General features: G+C 40.2%; 2 protein-coding genes across 3 annotated transcripts; both read left to right on the top strand.

Moving 5' to 3' along the window:
• Nucleotides 1-5,804: 5,804 nt before the first annotated feature.
• On the top strand, nucleotides 5,805-10,283 carry paqr7a (progestin and adipoQ receptor family member VII, a). Of its 2 annotated transcripts, none has more exons than XM_040120959.1 (2): nucleotides 5,805-5,884; nucleotides 7,315-10,283. In XM_040120959.1, the coding sequence occupies exon 2, from the start codon at nucleotides 7,352-7,354 to the stop codon at nucleotides 8,414-8,416; it is 1,065 nt and encodes a 354-aa protein (XP_039976893.1). In that variant the 5' UTR covers nucleotides 5,805-5,884; nucleotides 7,315-7,351; the 3' UTR covers nucleotides 8,417-10,283. The 2 variants fall into 2 exon arrangements, with proteins under 2 accessions (XP_039976893.1, XP_039976894.1); XM_040120960.1 differs by having other exon boundaries at nucleotides 5,827-5,884; nucleotides 7,303-10,283.
• Nucleotides 10,284-17,335: 7,052 nt separating this feature from the next.
• sh3bgrl3 (SH3 domain binding glutamate-rich protein like 3) lies at nucleotides 17,336-22,230 on the top strand. The gene is made up of 3 exons (XM_040122625.1): nucleotides 17,336-17,482; nucleotides 19,296-19,463; nucleotides 19,681-22,230. Exons 1-3 carry the CDS (start codon nucleotides 17,438-17,440, stop codon nucleotides 19,744-19,746), a joined length of 279 nt encoding a protein of 92 aa, XP_039978559.1. The 5' UTR covers nucleotides 17,336-17,437; the 3' UTR covers nucleotides 19,747-22,230.
• The last annotated feature ends 1,368 nt before the right edge of the window (nucleotides 22,231-23,598 follow it).

The raw sequence follows: 23,598 nt of genomic DNA on the forward strand, positions 1-23,598 counted from the left end.
ACCTTGTGAAATGTCACTTATCTAAAAAACACACACACATACAACTCCAATAATGAATCACCCCATTGATTCAGTGTAATTAGTTGAATTGTGATATTGATTTTCTGTTCTGTTCGGTACAGTACACTAAGCTTCAAATTCTGCATCACCGAGGACAAGAGGGAGGTCACTGCAACTTAACCCACAGTTTATGTTGTGCAGGCCTAGAGTCCCAACTGGACAAAGTGGGAAACTGCCCCGAGGCCCTAGACTCAACGGCCCTGGGGTCACTGTGTGGCAATTAGTTTTTAATCATTTGACTGACCGAAAATTTCTTAAGGAATTTGTTCCTCCACAGCAGAATATAAACTGTAATGATAAGTGCCAAGACAGTGACAGGCCCTGCATGTTTATCTTATTTTGAGGCCCTATGCTGAAGAGGGTTCCCTGTCTGAAAATCAAGTCCGAAACCCATTGCTATTTCAGCTCACATTGTGTTTATATGGCACATATTCCTAAAAAAATGTACATTTCAATCAAATGATCACTAACTTAAACATACTTAGGGCAGTATATTATTACAAAACAGGAACAGTGCTTGGTTTCTGGGGCTCTGGGCAAAATAAAATGATGACAGGTACATACCCGATGCTCTCAAACTCTCATTATCTATGAATAGCAGGGAAAAAAAAAATCTCCAAAGTCAGTGAACTATGAAATGTGTTCACAAAACATCCACCCGTCGATTTTCTCAACTGCTTCTCCTGTTCACGAAGCATAAACAATCAAATGACATTTGTTTTCTTCTGAGTGACTTACTCTCTGCTATGATCAGTTTGGGGAAAACGAACTGGAACAGTGCCCCTCTGTGGATATATCGGAGACTTACTGGGCACGGTACATGGAACTCCTGCCAATAAACTGTTTTTAAGCGAAGTACAAACAAAACAAGTCATCATCTTACTGGGGAACTAGTTGAGCAAGGTAAAGAGATCTGTTTACAACTGACAAGAGACTTTTCAGATGAAGAGAGCACAAAACACCTGTACTGTCCTGATCCACCTGGAGACAGGACCGGATTACTGCGCCCTCCCCCTCTGCACTGTGTACGTACCCTCTCACCTACAAGTTCCCATTCAGTACAGTGTACACAGCTGACTATACATTGCAGTTTCATCACTCACCCAGTGAAAAAAAAACAGTACTCTTATGCCAGCATAATACTATCTGCCACTAGTTTTCTGCTTGTCAGCTGGTTTGTATAATTGGATTAAACACAACTTTATGAAAGTTTTTGTGTTTTTTTATTCAATTTCATTTTAGAACTTTCCTGTCTCCTGACTTATTTGTGACTATTTCTGTCTCAATACATTTTTAGTTACTAGTTATGTTGCTGTATATAGTATTTAGTACCCCTTTTCCCATCCTTAATTGTGTGTACTCATAACGCTCATGTTTATAGTGCTCTAATTTTTTACTTGTCTGTATCTGTTCTTGCTCATCTGCTGGTGTGAGAATTCAATTTCCACGAGTGGAGTCAATAAAGTTTATCTTATGTATTAATGTATATTGTTACATGCACATTAACGTGTGTAATATATGTAAACTCAACTAACACAGGTGTCCTGCCTTGCCCAGAGAGTGAATCCTTTTCTAATCCTGGTCTTCATTTTAGCGAAATACTCAGGATTTTCTTTTATACAAATCAACAAATTGCTGTAATTTACACACACCATGTCCCATCACACAGTAGTATACGACAGGGCAGAACAGGCTGAGTCAGTGATGTATTGAGAAGTACAACTAAAGATACAGTGATAAAAAAAAAAGTGTAGATAACTATACGTCAACATCTCATCCAAAAAAAAGAGAGAAATAAATTAAAAGACAACAATATGTTGAATTAAATAATGACCATTAAAAAAAATCAAAAAGGCCTGAAGTAGGAAACGAAATTATTGAGCAAGGGAGCGTGGTTAGCAACAGGAAATGTGTATTTGTAGAGAGAGATAAGAGGAGAGAGAGAGAGAGGGAGTGCCAGCGTGAAAGCCTTAAGTTCATTTGATCTATGTGTGTTTATCAGAGGCCATATGTCTGTATCTGAAACTGTGAAGAGAAACAGAGTTACTGGTGACCTCGGTGTAGCACTTTAAGAGATCATCATAGCTGAGAGCTAACGAGCATCGAGAAGGAATTCTGTTGAAGGCAAACTTAGATCAGTTATACAGAGAATTCATCTTTTGTCAAGGAAAGATACAAGTACATGCTCTATTTTACTGATCAAGATGCCAAAGAACTGAACCTGGCTTCATGGTCTAGATTTAGATATTTGTACTGCAGAACTAATTTGACTTAAATTGACTCAGATTTTAATATTTTAAGAATGATTTCACTAATCGAAATGACCACAGAGGCTTCTCAGATGACTCTCATCTATTAGTTTAGATGCAACTGTAGAATCCATTTGTCCAGTGTGCACATGATTTACTAATTTAACATTATGCAGTTGCCACCATCAGCAACTTAAATATTTTTTACAGTTTTTCAGATGCGATGTGAATTTAACCCTGTGAGGTTCCTTTGATGACATCCTGCCTGTAAAGTAAAAGTGCTAGAGCCAGACGCAGTCTGTGTCACTGAGAGCGGACCACACTTTCTGGTGTCTGGTACACTGTGAACTAATTTCCTCCAGCACAGGACAGAGCTGTTGATTACCGCAAACATTTTACGAGCAGCTAGGAAACAGCTTGAATTACTTTTTAATTGCTGTTTCAGTGAAATGTGCACCGAACTTGGTGGAGGGATGGGAAGATCCGGATCATTTACTACGAAATAGTATTTTTTCCTCTGAAGTCTGGTGTTTATTCTATGACGTCGTCTGCTACCGAGAGCGTTTTTTCTAGTTGGTTTATTTGTGTCTGTGGTGATGCTTTCCCCCTCCTCTTCCTGTCATCCCACATACACACACTCACAAATTTGCAAAAAAACTGGGACCACTCTGTCTCTCTCACACAAACTACTTCTACACTTGTGAGTACATTCTTGAACAATGTACTCACCCTTTAAACCTTAACTTAACCAAACCTTAGCCACATGTTAACCATCAAATAGCCCTTTGAGGAAGTGAGGACTGGCCAAAATGTCCACTTTAATTTCCAAAAAACGTCCTTAATCTCAAGGATTGAAATGCAAATTGGCCCTAACAAAGATATAAGTACAAGAACACACATAGAAATCCATGTTTGGCCCAATAATAAAAAAGAACTGACTATTAACTTTTTTGTAAAACATAAGAAGCAAATATTACACTCTACAAATGGATTACTTGTCTGAGAATAAAGTCGTTATTACATTATCCAACTTCTATGTTCGTGCTTTTCTGACAACATATGCAATGAAAATAGTGTATGTTGTGTTTTCAAAACCTCAGTGCTGTAAGTCAAGTTCCAAGAAAACAGCAGACACACACAGTACCAGTCTAATACTGTTACATGCCCTCATGCTCCAAAGGTAAAACGGAGTGAAATATTGTTAGCAGACTGGGAAGTTTAAAGTCAGCAAAGCTCAAACCCCAGGACCAATTCTGAATCTCGCTTCAAGCTAAATGGTTACGTAAGAGGCAGCTCGGCTGTCTTGGATCCAAACAAAGGAGAGCTTCGGTGAAAACTGGATTTGATAACATACAGGAAACTTTGGCGATGTACCGGAGCCGTTTCTATTTGACTACACAGTCTGAATTTGATTCAGAACAATTTCCTGAAATGTCACAAAACACTGCAAACCAGACACAAAGGGACATAGAGCCCTCTGAAATCTAAAAAATACACAAATCATCCTTTAAACTGTGCACATATAACTAAAAGTTGGTATCACTCTCATGTCTGTACGATAAATATGAAGCTTCAGCCAGGAGACAGTTAGCTTCGCTGTGTAGAAAAACCGGAAACAGGGGGAAACATCTTATCTGGAAGCCTGCAAGAAAGCGAATAAGCATATTTCCCCAAATGTCAAGCTATCATTTTATTACAAACTAAGGTCCCTGAAGTATCCCATGGCCCATTTCCCCATTGACTGGAAACCAACCATGCTTTCAGTCCAGTCAAGGGAGAATTAGCTACATTTGAGATTGGCCTTTTGTCTATGACCCAATTCACTTGTTCACTCAGTTATTCCATTGTCACTGAACCCTCCTTTTAAAATATTAACGGGACTTCAAGGTGAGATCAGAATAATCCATGAGCTATATTCATAAAAAACCCTTTAACTAATCCCCCCACGCCTTCTGGTTCTATCCTCCAACACATCGGAATGAACGTGTAGAATCGGATAAGTATCTCAGCAGTTTGGAGTCCTTCAAATCATGTTTAAGTAATGTGATCCTATTCTGCTGGCGCCTGCATGATATGCGTGTCCGTGTGCTGCGTGTCATGGCTGGGCCCGAGGATGAAAACAAAACAAAACAAAACAAAACAAGTGGTGATAATAATAACGTCAACGTCTCCGGAGCAGACTGTCACTGGCAAAGAATGTTCCAGGACCTGACACCCACGCAGTCGGAACACCTTCCTCGGGGCTTTCTCGCTCTCCCTTCGGAGGAATGCGTCGACGGAAGTTGTGTCGAGAGCTCCCACTCGGCCTCGGCGACGGGGAGTCGGCGGGGATGAAGCGAGTCGTGGGTGGCCCCTGCGATTGGAGGGCGTTCTGACTTCACGTCCTCTCACATCTCCCGTCACTTTACCGCTGGGCACGGGGCGTCTGCCTGCGCTGGTCTAGCCCGAGCACCTTTCCTGCGCATTCAGATCCGACGGGATTAAAGCGCCTCACGTTCGAGGTTTTCTGAGGGTTTTTTTTTTTTTCTTTTTCTTTTTTTTTTTCATTCTCCTTACAGAAACACCTTCTGGTCCACACGGTGGTTCAAATTACAAGCGCAACGACTTTTCCGGTATACGTTTTCACAATAAAACACAGCACTGGCTGGATCGAACTGGATTATAGGCCTAATTATTGGTGCATCACTTGTTAACATTGCAGCTCTGAATGTGGGACTGTGTTAACCATTTCCGCCTACTATTAATGTATAATAATACATCACGATTCATCAGTTGATTATATTTTGTATTAATAATGTGGATCTGCAAAGTAAGAATGAACATAAAGCTGCCAAATGAATGTAGTGGGGTAAAAAGTACAATATTTCCCACTGAAGAAGTGGGTAGAAGTGGGAGAAGTACGACGTAGCATAAATGGGAATAGTCAGGTAAAGTACAAGCACCTCAAAATTGAACTAAAGTACAGTACTTGAGTAAATGCACTTAGTTGGGTCCCACCAGTGTTTGCATGCCTGCTAATGCAGAGTTTATATGTAGACTTTGGAGTCAGATATTCAATTTTTTCCCTTTATACTTTGATTTTCCTAAATCGAATTTTCTTTAGTATATTTTTCCCATTTCCCACGGCACGTACTTATCCACACTGTGCATATTTCCGTGTCTGTTTAAACGCTGTCAACTGCACACTATCAAATTGAAATGATAACATGTAGTAGATTTTCAGAAGTTATGCCTCCTAGTTAATATGATATTTCCCCTGGTTTTCTTTCCCATTTTCCATTTCAAAATGTCCCTCGATAAATCTGACATAGTTAACGGGACGAGCTCCCTTTTCACTGCACGACCAATCGCCTTCTACCATTTGTGCGTTATCGCGTTCGTCGAAGACCGACGCTTTTACTTTTCTGTCCCAAACCGCAAGACTTCCGGGCTCATTTTAAGGACGTTACCTTGATCCTCCTCTCTCACTTCTCAGCAACGAGCCCTTCTGTTGCATATTTTCTCTCGGCGGGCGGAGGAGGAGGAAGAGGTCGCTTCAGCGGGGGACACCGAAGGACGCCAGCCGTCGCTACGAGGTGAGACATCGCCATGGCGCCACTTTCTGAGTATCGGGGCAGCAGCTAAACACCCCGCTAAAGTGATGGGCACCGGGCGGAGGAAGTTACGCCGTTGGTTTCAGGCTGCGGCAGAACTTTTCTCAACTGCCTTCGGGGTTAGCACCAGACCTGTGCGGCAGCACAGCGTTACTCGCCGCACCTGGCGGGTAAGTGGCTCCGACGCGGGGCAGTGACCCCAGCTGCAGTCCGTTCGATGCTGGATAGTCGGCGCGGCAGCGGGTACTGAAAAACAAATGAAATGTATAAAAATACTGATGGCTGGGGGCCTTAGAAGTTAAGGTGGGGGGGGGGTAGTCTTAATGCCATGTTCAACGGAAAATTTGACCCATCGCTCTTTTACCAGCCATACAACTACAACTTTACCACTGCATTATTGTCATCATTACTGCTTATTCTGTTTCATCAGCGGCAAAGACACGGACTTTAGTCCAGTTATGACGTATTTTCACCCTCCATCTCAGCACATTATGATCAAGGTTGGCAGCATCATTCTCTGCCTACACTGACCAACAGACCAAGCTGGCTAACATTAACTAAAAAAGAAAGGAGAAAGGCACCAGACTCACTATCTAACTCCAACGCTTCACATGGATTAAATGTAAAATACGTACAAACAGACATACAAAACACGTTGACGTGATATATAACCTGATATAACTGCTATAAAATTCAGATAAGTTGCACTTCAGCGCCCAACCTGGGTCCATCCCCGCAGCCATGTACAGCCAAGCACAGCATCAGGGTCTGCGATTAAGATGCTGTTGCATAGCCGTGGACTCTTGCGGGGGGGTTGGGCTCACTTGCCTCTGGAAATCTGAAACATCGAGGTCCCTGGCTGTGCTAACTGCATGGCTCCTTGGTGGTGATTGGCTCATGGGCTAATGGGACCCCGACCCCGTCACTTCCCTTTTCGACCTCCTTCCATAAAACACCCAATATCAAATAACCAATATGTTTTTAAGGGCCAGAAGAACTGAGGAGCAAGTACGACCAAGCACGTGTTCTTCACACCGCCGCCACGACGAGGACGTGGCTTGCGCGAGAATGTACTCATCAATTGTGTATGGCTACGGTCGAAGCCCGGCCCTGCTGTCAAAATTAAAGCCTGTTAGTGGTCATATATATATCATCTTCCAAGTCTATTAGAACCAACATATGCGGATATCATTTTATCACTCACAAACATGAAACTGAATTTAGAAACATTTCCAAATACATGCAGGGGGAGACACATCTGATTGCTGATGATCCACGTTACAGCATTTTGTCATTTTCATGGATTCATTGATATTTTTAGCCACAGATATTTAATCTCACTCTCAAATTGTTGGGAATATAGCACAATAAAAATATGAAAAAATTGTGAACTCTTAAAGTCTTTTCCGCAGGAACCATCCAGCGTACATCAGCCAGCGACTGACAGTTATGGCGACCATTGTGATGGAGAGAATTGGCCGAGTGTTCATCAGCCTGCAGCAGATCAGGCAGGTTCCCCGGATGCTGACTGAGGCCGCACCCTCCATGCCGGGCACCATAAGAGACACTGAGGTTCCCTCCTACTTCAGGGAGCGCTATATCTCCACGGGCTACCGACCGCTCAACCAAAACTGGCGCTACTACCTCCTGTCCATGTTCCAGCGCCACAATGAGACCCTCAACATCTGGACTCACCTGCTGGCGTTTTTAATTTTTCTGGTTAAATTGCGCCAGCTCGCTGAGACTGTGGACTTTGTTAGTGATCCTCATTCGTGGCCCCTGTTGATTCTCATCCTGTCCTCTTTGAACTACACGGCATTCAGTGTAGCAGCTCACCTATTGGGTGGCAAGTCTGAGCTGTGTCACTACACTTTCTTCTTTCTGGACTATGTTGGGGTAGCACAGTACCAGTACGGCAGTGCTATAGTTCACTTTTACTATGCTGTTGATGAGAGCTTGCACAGACACGTGCATGGGATCTTCATGCCCACTGCCACTGTTCTCAGCTGTCTTTCATGCTTGGGGTGCTGCTATGGCAAATACTGCAACCACAGCCTACCAACGTGGGTGCGTAAGGTGTGCCAGGTGGTGCCCTCAGCGCTCGCCTATTTCTGGGATAGCAGTCCTGTGGCTAAGAGACTTTTATCCTGGTCAACAGCCAGCGATGACCCAGCCATTTTCTATCACTACGGCCAGGTGGCTTTCTTTCTCAGCTGTTCCTTCTTCTTTACCTTCCCCCTGCTAGAGCGCTTTTTCCCTGGACGGTGCGATTTTGTTGGTCAGAGTCATCAGATGTTCCATATTTTTCTATCTTGCTGCACCCTGTGTCAGATTCATGCCTCCCACCTTGACTTCGTGGGCCGTAGAAAGCTGTACACGAGTCTGCACTACAGTGGTGAGGTTGCTGTCTTTGTGGGGCTCTATGTGGTCACTTTGGTTGTATGTGTGCTAATTGGTGCCTTCATGCTGAGGAAAGTTAAACAAGTGCTTGACCTCAAAACCAAGTCCACATAATAAATTCAGTGTCGTAGGAACTATGTGCAAAAGCATTTATGTGCCTTTACTTCCAGACACTGCTTTGATAGAAAGGGACCTATTTTTGCTGCAGGCTTGTAAATGTAAATGCCTGCAGATTAAATGAGGGATACATAATGTTATTAGGAGATAGTATTTTGATACTCACCTGTATTAGAATTTTTGGAATAATTCCGAAAACCAGAATTTTTCATGTATTAGCAAAGGATGGTGCTTTTTGAAAAAGTGAAAATAATCAAATTCAGATTCTCACAATTTACAAAGACTGTCCAAAAGTGGATATCACTGCCTACATTATACAGCCAATCAAAAGAGTCACGTTGTTGGGATTTTTTTTAAAATTCTTATCCTACAATACTGTGATGACATGGAATAGCATCTTGAATGTGCAAATATTTATTTTGAATATTTTGAAAATGACTCCCTCGAGGTTTTGTTATTTATATTTTGGCCATATTTCACCTAGACAAATTGATTGTTGGATTGATTTGGATGATTTTTGTTGGATGATGATTATTGAAATGATTTAAAGGTTATACACTGAGTGGCGGCATTCCTCCTATGCAAAAAACTACTTCATAATTGAGGTACAGATAGTAACATAAACAATCTACCATTTTACAGTGTAATGTTACAATGTTAATATTACAACACACAGGGGCCTTTGTCATTGTGCCTTGAGAGCCCATGATTGCAATTTGAATGTTCAATTTAGCATAAAGTTGGTACTGATTGAGTATTTTATTAAAAATGTTCTGTAATATACTGTTCTCAACCCCTAAATGCCATCAGATAATGGCGTAGTGTGTAGATTCTACAGAAACTAAAGCTTTAGGATTTAAGTTGCCATCATGTGAAAAGATGTTTTACACTGACAGTCTGAGATTTAAACCTTTTTTATGTTGTTGTTGTGCTAGTTTGATTTCATAGCACTTTTAGATATACGGTAATTTAATGTACTGTCCCTCGACTATATTTGATACAGCTGGATATTTCATGAGCGATTTAATATGTAATGAAAGTCTTAACCTTTTGAATATATCTTATTGTAGACATGCAGTATATATATGTAGACTGTTTTGTATTATGTCCTGTATATTAGGGTGTCAGCAATCACTGTATTGTGTCCTATTGGAAATCCGGTTTGTGGCTTTTGAGTCATTAGGGGAAAGTGACTGTGGGTGTTACATAAGTGTACTAATCAAAGATAAAGGTACCATGATAATGTATGTCTTTGGGAAATAATAATGCCTACTACTGACCAGAATGTAAAAACGGCTGGATAGAGTTAAATAAACATTCCTTGGAGGACGAACTAATCTTAACGATTCTGTTAAACTACAATTTCTTTCATGACTTTCTTAAGAGTTTCATGTGTGCTACACTGACTAATGATGTGACATCTCGTCTCCTGACGTCTTGCCAGTCGCCCTGTCAAATCCCCTTGTTACTCGAGTATATTGGCCTTACGCACTGTGCAAGGAACAACATGCTTGTTACCTTTATAGATATCTTTAAAATATAAGATGCTTATAGCCTACCTCCAGGCCAATAGAATAAAATGTAGTTACCGAATGGTATCTTCAATGAGGTAATTACAACAATCATAAGTGAAAGTAAAACCTCACATGTATATTGTCTGATGTAATATCATGCTCTGCCTGTGAATAATGTCTGATTAACTGAAAATCGAAATGGGAATAGAGTCCTTCCTTATTGTGCCTGTTTTTGTGTTGTTATGAAACTTGCAGATATTTTTTTCTTGATGTCCAATTATTTTCTTGACATTATGTTAAATCTGTAGGCTTTTGTCAGTTTTTCTTGTTATTGCCAAATGAAATTAAAGTCAACCAATTTCCTCCTGATCTTCTATGTTTGTTTTTTTTATGGAAGATTGGTTGAAAAATACTAATAATACAATGACAACCTTTTGATGCAAAACAGATAGCATACCAAATGTGAAGGCTGGTTCTCAATGGATGACCCTCAATGGTTAATTGGTCTCCATAGCAACCCATTAAACAGTGTTCCTCCTAGCAGGGCCTAAGCTGTTATTTACGTACTCCAGGGATTCGGTTGACACTTTGATGCTGTGCATGTGTGTTGGAAATTTGTAAGCTCAGACTAGCCTCTAGCACAAAGTGACTGTGTGCCTTATAGTACTGGGTCAACGTATAAAAACATGGGCTTGATGCCCAAGAAACTCTGTTAAGACTATATGCAAGAGGGTACTTCACACTGAGAATCGGGAGACTCTATTCAGTGTAGGTGAAACTGTGCACAGCCCTGGGGCCAAGACTGGGCTAAATGATGCACCAGCTGCTCACAATGTTGGCAATCCATTTCTTGTTTTGTTTTGTTCTGTTTTTTTTTTTTTTTTGTGGAAGCAATGCAGGGCAAATTCATGGCCTCATCATGGGATGCATGCTAGAACCCTGGAATGGAAGGGAACATTGCATGGTTCACACCCCTCCTGTGTGTTGCCTCAATGATTCCCTAACCAGTGGGCAGATCTTCTCAGCAGCACCTGAACTATTGATAAGGACTATATGAAGAAAAAACATCCACGGTCCTCACTCATACTTAGCGTCTCTATGTAGCATGTTGTCAGACCAGGTCGGAAATCAAAAGTAGTTAGTACTTGTTCTGAACAGCTCACTGGGAGGTGGAGTGAAAAGCCAGCCATCATATAGAGCAGGGAGATGTTATATCCTCTAAAAACTGTGTTAACGGTGCCCATTTTCAGACAGTCTATCCAGCAAGACATTCATAGTTTTGTAATTGTTCATACTAAAAGTGCCAGAGTAACAAATGAAAGAAGAGAGCTAGAAAGGGATGCACAATGCCTGGCTCCTCTCTCACCTCCACACAGCTGGACATTCAGGATGTGAGATGGGTTTGAATTTCGGGTCATCAGTTTTGAAAAGTTAAGAAATCGTAGAACACAGACATCCCTAATCCAATGTCAAAAGGGTTATGAGGGAGGGGGTTTCCGAAGTTATCAACCATTCGACAAACAGTTTGGAAGGATTACAAAGCCCCCTTTAGCTTTCTCCATTTTTGGACTCTCCTGCTGCCTGTCCCCTCAAATATCAGTTTAGAATATTTGCCTGGATTACTGTCAACTTCTGGAGCGGATCCTCTGATTGCTGCGATTCTAATGGAATTAATTTATTCTGCCGTGAAATTTTGCTGTTTTACATTCTGGTGTGTCCAGGTCTTCAGACTTCAGCTTGTACAGGTTAAAAAATGAGATATAGAATGTTAATAAATGAGCTTTAGAGAGGCTGGTGCAGATGTTGATGAAGTCTCCTGGCTCCTCCCAGCTTTATATTTAATGGTCAGATATGAGAATGTTATTGATCTTCTCAATATATCTCAAGTATATTTTCCAAAATGTTCTATTATTCCTTTAAGGACTTTTAGAAAGTGTCTGCTTTCTTTCTTTTTTTATGTGATTGCCAAATTAAACTAATGTCAACCATTGCCTCCAGTTCCACAATCGAGATGCCCTTTTAAATAAAGACATTTTAGAGCCTTTCCATACACTTCCATCAAGGCAACAGCAGTTCCTGTCTGTGCATCTGTGTTTGTTGCACATTTCTGCTGCCCCCAAGTGTTGATGAAAGTACATTTATTTGAGTTAAACACATTAGCAGAAAGGCTTGGTTTATTTTTCGCATATTATGAGCAGAATTAGTTTTATACTTCCTCTAGTGCAAATGTCAGAAATGATATTGTTCACCTCACATGAAAGTGTCAGATATATTGACCATTCTGGCCGGCTCTGCAGTGTGGCTCCAGTCTTGCTGTGCACTGGTGTGTGCTGGTCCATACTGCACGGCTCAGTTACTCACTTAAAACCCTGAATCAGCTGAATTATGGCACTGTTGGACCCTCTCCCACATTCCTCCTGTCTGACTCACAATAGAAGGGGCCAGCTTGCTTCCCTTTGATAAGTTCCGAATTAAATTTCATGGGGGTTAATGTCATGGGGGTTAATGGGGCTCTAGTGATTCTAAAGAGTGTACCAAAACTGGACAATCGCAGACTGTATCCCATTGGCAGCCATGTGTCACATTGATGTTTCCTTGAGCAACACCAACCCCCCTATCTTCTTATTTATTGTATGTCCTTCACAGTGAAGTGTTCTTTTAAAGGAGTAGCGGCTTACAACATGTGTTTTACTGTATTTCATTGTATGACATTCAAAGGAACTTCTGGTAAAGGGGGATTCATTTTTTAAACTGTGCCATTAGAAGTCATCAAATACTAAATGTTTTTAGCCCTGCCAGTGGTAGTACGAAACTGCTGGTATGTTGTTCCATTTTGGTACAGGCTGAAATATCTCTAATTTTGTAAAGATGCTCATGTTCCCCAAAGGATAAGGCCGCTGACTTTTCCTTTGGCACCACCATGAGGTTGACATTTTCGGTTATTAGTAACTTGTCATGACAACTATTAGATGGATGGCCATGAAATTTGGCTGAGATACACATTGTGCTTAGAGGATGAATCCCAATGACTTTCGTGATCCTTATCCAATGAAACATCTCAACATCTATTGGATGAACTGGCACAAAAATTTTCTACAGACATCAATGGTCCCTGCACTGACTTTGGTAATTCCCCGACTTTGTCTCTAGCAGCACAATAAGGTGTAATTTTTTTGAAAAATGAAAAATGTCTACTGTTGGATGGATTATGATAAAATTTGGTACGTACATTCATGTTTCCTCAGGAGGAATTGTAATAACTTTGGCGATCCTCTGACTATTCATCAGGTCAGAATTTGAATTTGTCCAATACTTGGTTTATGACCAAATACTTGCAAAACGAATGACATTCAATTATCCTCAGCTTTGTGTGTTGTGCTAATTAGCAAAATGTTAGCAAGCTAACATGCTAAAGTAAGAGTGCATTTACATGCACACTACTATCCTGTTTACGATCATGTTTTTGGAGTATCCTGATTATGTTCTGTGCATTTAAACAGCTTATCCTGGTTTCAGAAATCTGGATAAGACCTTATCCTGGTTTTGAGAAACTTGGATATATTACTTCGAGCACTCTGATAGAAACCAGGATACTGTAGCATGTAAACACTTTATGTAGGTTTCTGAACAATCTCAGAGAGGCTGAGATGGTGAGAAATCAAGACACATCTGCAGGCAGACAATTCAAAACCTGCATACTGTTATGATGTATACAGGGATATGAATAATCAGGTTTTTCATGTTCCACTTTAATGCCATATCCTGAATATAATCAAAACCAGGACAAGGCGCCAAACCAGGATAGTAATGCACATGTAGACGCACTCTAAGATGGTGAAAATAGTAAATATTTTACATGCTTAGCATCCGCATGTTAGTAGTGCCATTGTGAGCATTTAAGCATGCTAATATTAGCCTTTAGTTCAAAGCTCCACTGTGCCCATTAGCAGAATCACAGGGCTGCTATAGCACAACTGTAGACTCTGTCTTTAGTTGAAATGAGACACAATCAGCAGGAAGCTGCGAATAGATAATTGAGACAATATGTCAACCGAGGCCACATTAAAGTACCATGGGCCATGGGGCTGCAACTCTTTCAAGGTCCCAACAAAAGCAATCACATATCCAAATAAAAACTTATGCCTATGCCACTTTTGTTGAGCATAAACATGTCTGATCATTGTCCTCTAATTTGTAAAGTGCATCTTTCTCTACCGTGCTACACATTGGGTCTATTCTCATAGAAATATGAGGCGGTTCTTTTTCTTATCAGACAGGCTGATCATATGTGTGTGAACTAATCACACAAAGTCATACCGACTTGTTCATTTGTTAATGTGAGCAACAGGAATTCATGATACACCCTGCAGTAATTCATGCATTAAGTTAAATCAAACTGAGTCACAGCATTACTGAAGTATATGATTTGTACAATTATTATAGAGTGTTACCACATTATCTAATGCTAGGCAGCCAGGCTGGGAGTCTGGGACAGTTAAAGATAACATTATAGCCTATTTTAGCCTAGCACTAGCTAATGTAAAGCTCAAATCATAACTATCTGGAGTTACGCAAGATAAAGTTAATGGGCTTGGGCCTGTCATTACTTGTTTGCTAAATTCGCTAATGTTGTCAAGCTAGTTAGCTAACTACCTAAGACCTAGCCTGCTAACCTGCAGAAGCAGGTGTCCTCATCGACGTTGTTACACTTGTCGGCTCTGCTACTGCTGCTGGACTGTTCTCGTCTGTCTTGACATCTGGGCTTGCATATTTGAAATATCCTGTCAGCTTGGGGATTTTTCTTAATAGCTGTGACTCCCCTGCACTTTCTCTCTTTGAATTTTGTGTTTTCGAGCTCCACTTTCATATATCTTTTCCTGTGGCTGAAGTACCTGTGGCTGAATTAAATTTCCACTCAAGCCGGAAATTGAAAATAGCAGCTCATTCATGGGACAATGAAGACAGGTGTGTCATACCTGTGATTGACATTGAGTGACAGTTTGTGAATCACAGTGGATTATTTTTTCAGGAGTACATACCACACAAAGTTAAGCGTGATTTTTTTTTTCCCCCCTGAGCCTCGTAGGACCTTTAAGTCATCAGGCCCCGGGGGCTTGGGCCCCAGTAAGCCCATGCATCAAAAAGGCAGTGATGTCATCACACAGAATAAGAGCATCAAAAATATTTTTCCAAATATTCTGTTACATCTCCAGACTTTCAAGTGTGTAGTGGGGACGACTGCTCCTTCATTGTTGTGACCACACACATTACAAGGCTCACTGTGTGTGGTACTGCTGAACAATGAAGGCTTCCTCTGCGCCCTGGATCCATTCTCCAGAGGTGTTTGTCTGCAGACAGCATGCTCAGGGTACAGTCCCATGGTTACAAAGGTCCTGTTGGTTGCAGTCGCCGCTTTTGTCAAAATAAGCCATACTGCATTGCAGTACTAACTGTCTGATCTACACAGCTGTTTTTGGATTTAGAAACAAACCAGAATTGGCGGAGCACTTCAGTAAGCCAGAAAAGTCTGAATAAACCAGGGGAAAATATATGCCAGAATTAGACCAATAATGAAGAAGTGTAGTCTATGCAGGAACGGATGTTAAACATTACGAGATAAACATTACGATGGACACTGGCTGGCTTAGAAGTGTTTGAGTTTATGTGCAACATTTACTTTGTGAGAACATACGGTTTTCTATTCACTATTAACGAAGCAACAAAAGAGGCTTCTTGGTATTACAAAAAATAAATAAATAATCAATCAGTTTTTAACCTAAATGGAGATGTTCATCTTTACAATTTGAGTAATTCATCCAAGATAATTAGAATAAATCCTGAATTAACCTTTTCAATTCACTCATTGCCATGGTTTGATAAAAGCTGAATGAATTTTTTTATGTGAGATGTTGAGATGTTATAGAATTCTGTTTGTCATATGATGCCCAGCATGCATCTAGCTGTCAAGGACCTTTAAGTTTACACTTACAAAACACACACACTTGCACACCTACACACACACAAACATGCGTGCGCACACACCAATGAATCAATTAAGGTAAGCCAGATACAGTTAATTATAAAAAAACCCCAAACACGTCTTTGAGTCAGATACGAGGGGAGCAGTGTGTGTCTGTGTTATTGCCTGAAAATGAATGAAGCAGAACAGAGGAAATGAGTTATAAAGGGAAGGAAAAGGGGGACTAAGGAGGAGAAAATGAAGAGAGAAAAGAAGGAAAAGCATGAGAGGAAGTGAGAAGGGATGAGGGGCAAGAGAAGTACTGTAAAAAGCTTGAGAGAGGGAAAGAAAGTAGCAGTAAATCAGCAAATCTACTAACTTTTTCAGCTCTAGATATCTGTACTGCTTGTTTTTCTGCCAGTGATATTTTGACCATAAAAACTCACCCAGTTAATGTGTTCAAGGCAAGGCTGGTTTATAAACTGGGCAAAGTCAGCAACTGCCCTTGGGCCCCAGACACCTAAGAGCACAAAAAGCCCCATTTTCAATGGCTGTCAATTTGTTTGTGGCAGTTTGATTAACACCAGCCTTTGTTTGGAAAGGTGTAACTGACAAGTAGGCTTGTATGTTGTATTTTCCTACATTAAATTGTGTTTCATCGAATGACCACACAGCAAATCGAATTGTGGGTGAACAAAATCAAAGAGATTGGGAACAAAAATGCAAAAATGGATATTTACTTAAACTTTAAGCTAAACTAATATAAGGCTTTGGCAGCCTGAGTTGTTTATATCTAGTTGATATGTTCCAAAGTTACATACTTTTTTGTAGGAAAGTCTGTCCTTATGTTATCACTGTCCAGGGAAACAAAAAGAGAAAATCTTGCCCAAAGGCTTATATTAGCTTGGGCCTAACTTTATAATGCATAATATGTTTTTTTAAGAGAGCAAAGACCATGGAATTAGTCCCTCATGTCTTACATGGGAATCGTGTTCATCAAGGCATCTCTTCATGGCCAGTGTGGAGTGGAGGAATGACAATAGTGACCAATAACAATTACATACATCCAAAAGTCTTTGAATATACATACATATAGGCACGTGACTGCTGTATTTAGACACATTTGTAAACATGAATCTATCCCTTAACAGATGCCCATCAGCTCGTTTTTGCCCCAGGATGTTTCGTTTCAGACATTTCAGACTCAGTCACCACACAGCAACCTTTTACACACAACCTAGTGCCTTGCATAACGTCCATGTTTGCTGATTATTGTTTTCCTCTGTGTTTTCAAAAAAACAAACAAAAAAAAACAAAAAAGAAAGAAAAACTGCATTGCATACCATATACAACCACATATGTAACACGGAGATTGTCAATCACATTCGACTCAATGGGCTACGGTAAGCAAACATGTCGCTTTTATTCTGAAAGCAGTGTCGCCAAACTTCCTTCCCCTTTAATCAAAAACTGCTCAGCTTGACTCGAGCGAGAGAAGAGCTACTCACAAGCGGTTACACAAAGGGAGTGGAAGAACCTGCAGCAATGGGAGTCAAACTGTACTACACCACCGTCACGGCCTCACGGACGGTGAGTCGAGTGGCCGCAATTTAATGAGTGTAATGTTATGTTTCTGTTTTCAGCTCCGGTGGCAGCAGCTAACATTGCTGAAGTCCAACAGACACACCTAGCACCCTATCAGTAATAGCTTCCTCCTGACTAACAGTGCAGCGGGCCTATGCAACTCATTGCCCACTTATGTCATTGTTGTAGGGCCAGCATTATTAGGTTGTAGGCGTTAAGGAAGATTAAACTTATCATTGGGAAATGTAACAAAACATAAATGACTTGCAGACACGCGCCAGGCTGCGTTATCCACCTCATTTCCTATATCTTGGTAGAGGGACGGTTTTTTTTTTTTTTTTTTTTTAAATCGAGCATGCTTGGCTAGCTATTTTTGCAGATATTTCTCCTCAAAATATAGAAGGTATTAATTATTCTAACCGCTGACACTATCATAGTGTCATTCTGGTACCTACAACTGGCCGGAATAGCTGGCTGTATCGACCTTATGTATCCGTTTCCTGTACGGAAAACTGCACGCCAAACTGCGTGTAAAAATGTGGCAGTTTAAGGTTGCCTTACATATGGCAAGTACAAAGTGTAATGGAAAGGCCTTTTACAAACAAGGTGTAATAGGTTTATCAGTTGCACACGCACCAAATACGCCAAACGACTATTTTTAAAGAAAGGAATTTAATCTTCTGATAGTTGAACACCCTCCACTCATTCTTCAATCAGTTACTGTCGGTTGGTGGTAGGCGACACTGCGAACCAGTTGTAATATCTAAAATGTTTATGAAGTAAGAGCTGCCTGGTACATTATATGTAAGCCGAATTAACCAGTAGAGCCTTTCATTTAGAAAAAGTCAGACATTTATATTCTTTGATGTATGTGTTTCTTGATAAGCAAGATACTTTTACAATGTTTGATTTTTGTGACGGAGTTTTGCTGTATTTTTCCACACAATACATTAGGATGGCCTGAGTAGAACAGTAGTCCTGACATCAGGACTGTCTGCAGACATCAATAAACTGATCCTGTACAGCACAATATCCACTGTTAAAATAATTTTTGCGATGCACTGAACCAAACATCTGGTATCTGTTAGGTGTTAGGAATTCATGTAGCGGAAAATTTTTGAGACTGCATTAGTTTTGAACCCTCTCATGTGCAGGAATGCCTCTGGGTAGCCTGCTAATGCCTGGCTTATAAATATATACAGTAAATTAAAAATGTTGTGTTCAGTTTTAGTTGCTGTAGTTGGTCAACTGCAGAACGCACACCAGCCCGTATGATTCAGAGGAGCATTAAACTGCTGAGTCTGCTTTCACAAGTTTCGTGAAACAAGCAAAAGCAATTCCCCTTTTCAGTTTAAGGATGTGACGCTGGCCTTAAAACCGTGTGTGGCCAACTAAAATGGCAGCTTGTGGGTTTCCAGTTAGTCTTGTCTTACAAAAAGTACTCATCATATAGTTTATGTTTTCTATATATCAGCACTCCCTTGAAAAAAGGAGAAATGACAGTACAAGTTTATTTGAGCAGTCCCTCATTTTTTTTTGGGTGGCCTTCGTCTTCTCATCTTCTCATCTGTTTATCTCATCTATTTATTGCAGTAAAATGGCATGTCATCCTTCAGCCTTTTTCTCCACTTAGTTCTTAGAAATGTAGTCAATAAAAGCAGGATATGAAGCTGTGGTGGCAAATAGCTCTATGAAGATAACATGCTTAATATTTAATGACTTGACTCCTTCCTAGTTGTTGTGCTGGAGTTGAATAAATTTCAAGTGGCTGCTGTTTTTTTTTTTTCTCTCTCTCTCTGTTTCTCTCCCTCTCTCTCAGGTGAAGTCTCAACAGGCAGAAGTGATACGAATCCTCGACAGTAAAAGCATTCAATACGAACTCATTGACATTTCTGTGGGCGGAGACCTTCGTGATGAAATGAGAAGCAAAGCAGGGGACCCAACAGCAGTCCCCCCTCAGCTTTTCAATGAAGACCACTACTGTGGGGTGAGGAAAGCAAACCCTATACATTTCTAGCCAACACATTAGGAGATTTTTTTTTAAACTCTCAAATATCAAATCACATCCAGAATCAATCAATCTCTACTCTGTAGATTAAAAAAGTATTCCCCCAATTAACCCGTTTTTTCAGTATCAAACTTTAAATTCCTATCAGAATTTCTTTGTCTTCTTGTTTGCTGATTGACACTCTTCCTCTCCACAGAACTATGAAATGTTTTCTGAAGCGGTGGAAGCAGATACAGTGGAACAATTTCTGAAACTGGCGTGAGGAGGGTGAAGTGTAATTCTCCATCTTAACCCCACCCACCCTGTGCCCTAATGGAGGCCCTTTTTTGTCCACTCTCTCTGCACCACTGGCGGTGTCCAACCACTTTCAATGCCATAATGAAGAATGCCAAATATCTCACATTCAGCTGATCAGAAGACACACATTCCCCCTACTGCTCCATTAGACTCTAAATCAGTCTTAATTTGTTTTATTATTATGTGTTTATTTTTCTGTTCTTTCCTTTGATTCCTTTCAGACCCTTTTCCTGTCTGACAGACCAGTGTTACTAAGTGCTCCTAGTTGACAGGGAATCAAGGGGGTGTCTAAATGTGCAGTAATTAGGTTGACTAATCTTGGCCTTGGCCACATGATCGCTGGAGATTAAACTAATCCACTGGATGACAACATTCAACCCAGAATCTTCCTGATCCTCTGCAGACCAAACACGTATTATCACTCAGTCTTAATTACTTTGTTGTCTTTTTTTCTGTAGCCTTCAAGTTCCCATGTTGTACATGACGGCACCCTATTTGTACTTCACATGAATGCAAATGCACACGGAAGTAGCAAGGACTTCGATGTCCTTTAAACCCAATTAATTATGACATATAGCAGCTGAAAGATGCCCTTTTGGCATGGATATATATATATATTTTTTAATTATTTTGGTCCATTGGTTACCTTATTCATTATGTGATGAGAGGTTTGATTCTGAATTGGGATTACACCGTAGCCCACTGAGGTCCTGTGCTGATTTGACCGGTTTTGAGGAGCGGCAAAGCCACCAGATTTCAGAAAGTGTAATTTTGGACAGATATTAAAAATGCAATTTACTTTAATAAAGCTAGAAACTAGCACTTGTCTGTGACACATTAAAGGTACCCTGTGGAGTTTTTTTGTAAAACAAATGTACAGTTACATTTAGTGTTTCCCACCACAATGCATTGTCCTTGAGGGCTTAACATATGTGTTGTTCTTTTCCTTCTCGACATTTGCAAAGACTGATTGCTAAAATATTTTAAAATGTGCAATGTTTACATCTGTGTTTGCTATCTTGCCGACTTCTTCCTCTCTGTCTTGTTGAAAACTCATTGGTACCCCTGTCTGCGTGTTAGTGCCATGAGCTGTCGATCTGAGTAATGTGAGACTGGTGGTAGCAGTGTCCATTGCTTGTGTGCATGATAAAGATGAAAAAGGGAGCCACTTGTAAAAACATTGCTCTATACTGCTACAAGTGGTCAAAAACTTCACAGGGTACCTTTTTATAAAAAAAAAAAAAAAAATCCCAATAATTAGACAAAGTTTGCAAACTTTGTTTATGGTTTCTGGTCAAACCTCTCCGAGGTGGGTAGGGTTTTTGGGGGGGGGTTAGACTCATGACCTCAGTATTTCTAAGATCATGGATAAGCCCCTGTTTTTATCAAAAAATTGTGGATTTGGGGACCAAACACTCTCCTTAGATATGTTATAAGGGTCTCCAGTGAGCCAGACGTATTCAAAAGTTGGTATATTCAGAAGTCAGTGGTTAAACAGTTCAGCAGTTAGCAGCATAATTTTAGCATCCAGCTGCGCAGGATGAACATGTCTGTAAACATCACATTTGGTGCCAATATATCTGTAATGCGCTTTTGGAGGTGGTTATTCACTGTAGGATTAGCACTTACCTGACATCTTCTATGTTTTCCATAATTTTACTGTATAACTTGAAAGCTTCATTTTACCAATGGGTGCTCTGTATTGTTGAATGACAGAGCAAAAAGACGCCAAACATTTGGAAGGGAGCATTTCACAGCTAGTGTAAATGATTGGACAGAAAAGATGTGAATCTTCTTGCTTTCAGCCATGTAGCTTTTCCTTCCTCTGCTTATTTTATGTTCCACTTTCACTGATTGTACTTGGCATGAAGATGCAGTAATGTGACTATGCACTGAAACCCTGCCTCATTATGAACAGACATGGAGGTCAAAGCTGGTGTGTTTAGATTGACCTGACTCAGTCTTATTAGCCTTAGGGAAAACTCACCACATGGGAAAAATGAAGGCTTCACTTATTTGTGCTTTTTATGTATTTGCATTCATTCATTTAATTGAACTCAGTTGAAATATGTTCATGTACTGGTCTCATGTCTTTTTTTTTTAAATTGAGAACAACGTGGTTTCCCTCTCCCACTCCTAACATCTTTCAAACCCCCATGTCTTCATGACTGTTGCTACAGTTTGGGATCCCCAGTAATGACAGCCTTCAGACACAATGTTTGTGCACTGTTTTGTAAGTTGATGGTTGTAGATGTTTGCCTGTTATTGATGTATATTCACTATGAACCATGTTTTAGACATTCCATGTCTCTCTGAGCTCCTGCTTTGCTTTTGGACCAATTCTCCTTGGCCAAAAAAAGAAGAAATTAGGGAATAAAATGCTGTTGTCTTCCAAGAAGATTGTGAAAAGTGATTTATGGGTTAAAAAAATAAAATGGAGTTGAATCTACCTTTCTGGTTATTTTTTCATACAAACATGGAACCTAATGAAAACTGTGAACGTGTCGTTTTCGTTTCAGTCCCCATTTTCATGAGAAATTAAAAAGATAGAGTTGGGCTGTCTGTTCCCCCACTAGAGGGTCATTTCTAATTTGTAAGCCAGCAAAATATTATGGTGCCAGTAGAGTCATATGGATGACATCCTCCAGTTTCAGCAGTAATTGCTTGTGAGTTAAATACAGTATTTACTCAGAACCATTGTCTAAAGACGTCATTATCAGTATGTTCTGTATAATTATGAAATAGGACATTATCAATTTTGTACACAGACCTAGTTTGTTAGTCTAAATGCATAAACACTCATTTCTGGCTAATATAATGTCATTAATGTTATTTAAATGATCATCAGTAATTAGGAAATCATAGTATGATTATGAAGAGTATTATAATATGGATATGAAAAAAAATCTAATATGAAGTACATTCATATGCACAGTTTATAGACAGGTAGTGAAAAATGAAAGGAAAAAGTTGAATAAATGAATGGAGAAACAACAAATGCAGATGCTTCCACAGCTGCACTGCATGGTACAATTCAGCAGTTAACATCCAATCATGTTCTGTGTCATGTATAAAAATGCAGAGCAGGCCAAGTGGATTTTGATTTTATATCAAGACAGCAAGAGGAAAAAAATCTGAATAAGTGAGTTTGAAAGAAGGTTCATTGTGGGGGCCGGATGGCAGGAGCTTCAGTCACAAAGACTGCTCCACTGGCTGGTGTTTCAGTAGGAAGAGTGACTAAATGACATCTGCATTTAGATCTACGGGAAATAGCGTGTTATTCCGATTCACTGGAAGAGTCCTCGTCCCTCTCTCATACCCAGTGGATAAAGGCGGCCCTATCCTTTGTGAAATTAAAGAAAATTCTTCTGAAATTTGGCTACACTTAGAACATGTTGGGTCCTTTCAGGTGGATGCTGTCCCCATTGGCTGAGTGATCAATGTCCTGCAGTTTTCCTCATGTTACTAGTGCGAAGTGTGTCTATTATGTTATAATCTCTAAAATATCTTGTATAAAGGAGGCATTTTTATGTCTTTATTTTTCTGCCCTTGCGGTTATTTTGCTGTTACTACCCTCCTGTATTGCTATCATAGCTTCCTCTGCCAATGCATACCTCATTCTACAGAAGGTTTTCTTTTATTTCATTTATCCAGTCACACGTGTGAGGGTTTATGTACTGTATTGTTGTAGAAACTTCCACGAATAAAGAAGACACTTTGTGTTGGTTTTTCCTTTAATTTGTCATCCGTCTGTCGTTACTCGTAAGGTCTTGCTCAGTTGCAGTACCTCATTTCTCCTTTGGGCAGAGCAGAAGTA

Source organism: Xiphias gladius, chromosome 24, assembly GCF_016859285.1.
Source record: "Xiphias gladius isolate SHS-SW01 ecotype Sanya breed wild chromosome 24, ASM1685928v1, whole genome shotgun sequence".
Lineage (NCBI taxonomy): Eukaryota > Metazoa > Chordata > Actinopteri > Istiophoriformes > Xiphiidae > Xiphias > Xiphias gladius.

Bases quoted from the DNA above. Each gene is read 5' to 3' on its own strand.
- paqr7a (XM_040120959.1), top strand. From the start codon at position 7,352: ATGGCGACCATTGTGATGGAGAGAATTGGCCGAGTGTTCATCAGCCTG.
- sh3bgrl3 (XM_040122625.1), top strand. From the start codon at position 17,438: ATGGGAGTCAAACTGTACTACACCACCGTCACGGCCTCACGGACG. The intron at 17,483-19,295 runs GTGAGTCGAGTG...CCTCTCTCTCAG, and splicing joins CCGTCACGGCCTCACGGACG to GTGAAGTCTCAACAGGCAGA. The intron at 19,464-19,680 runs GTGAGGAAAGCA...TCCTCTCCACAG, and splicing joins ATGAAGACCACTACTGTGGG to AACTATGAAATGTTTTCTGA.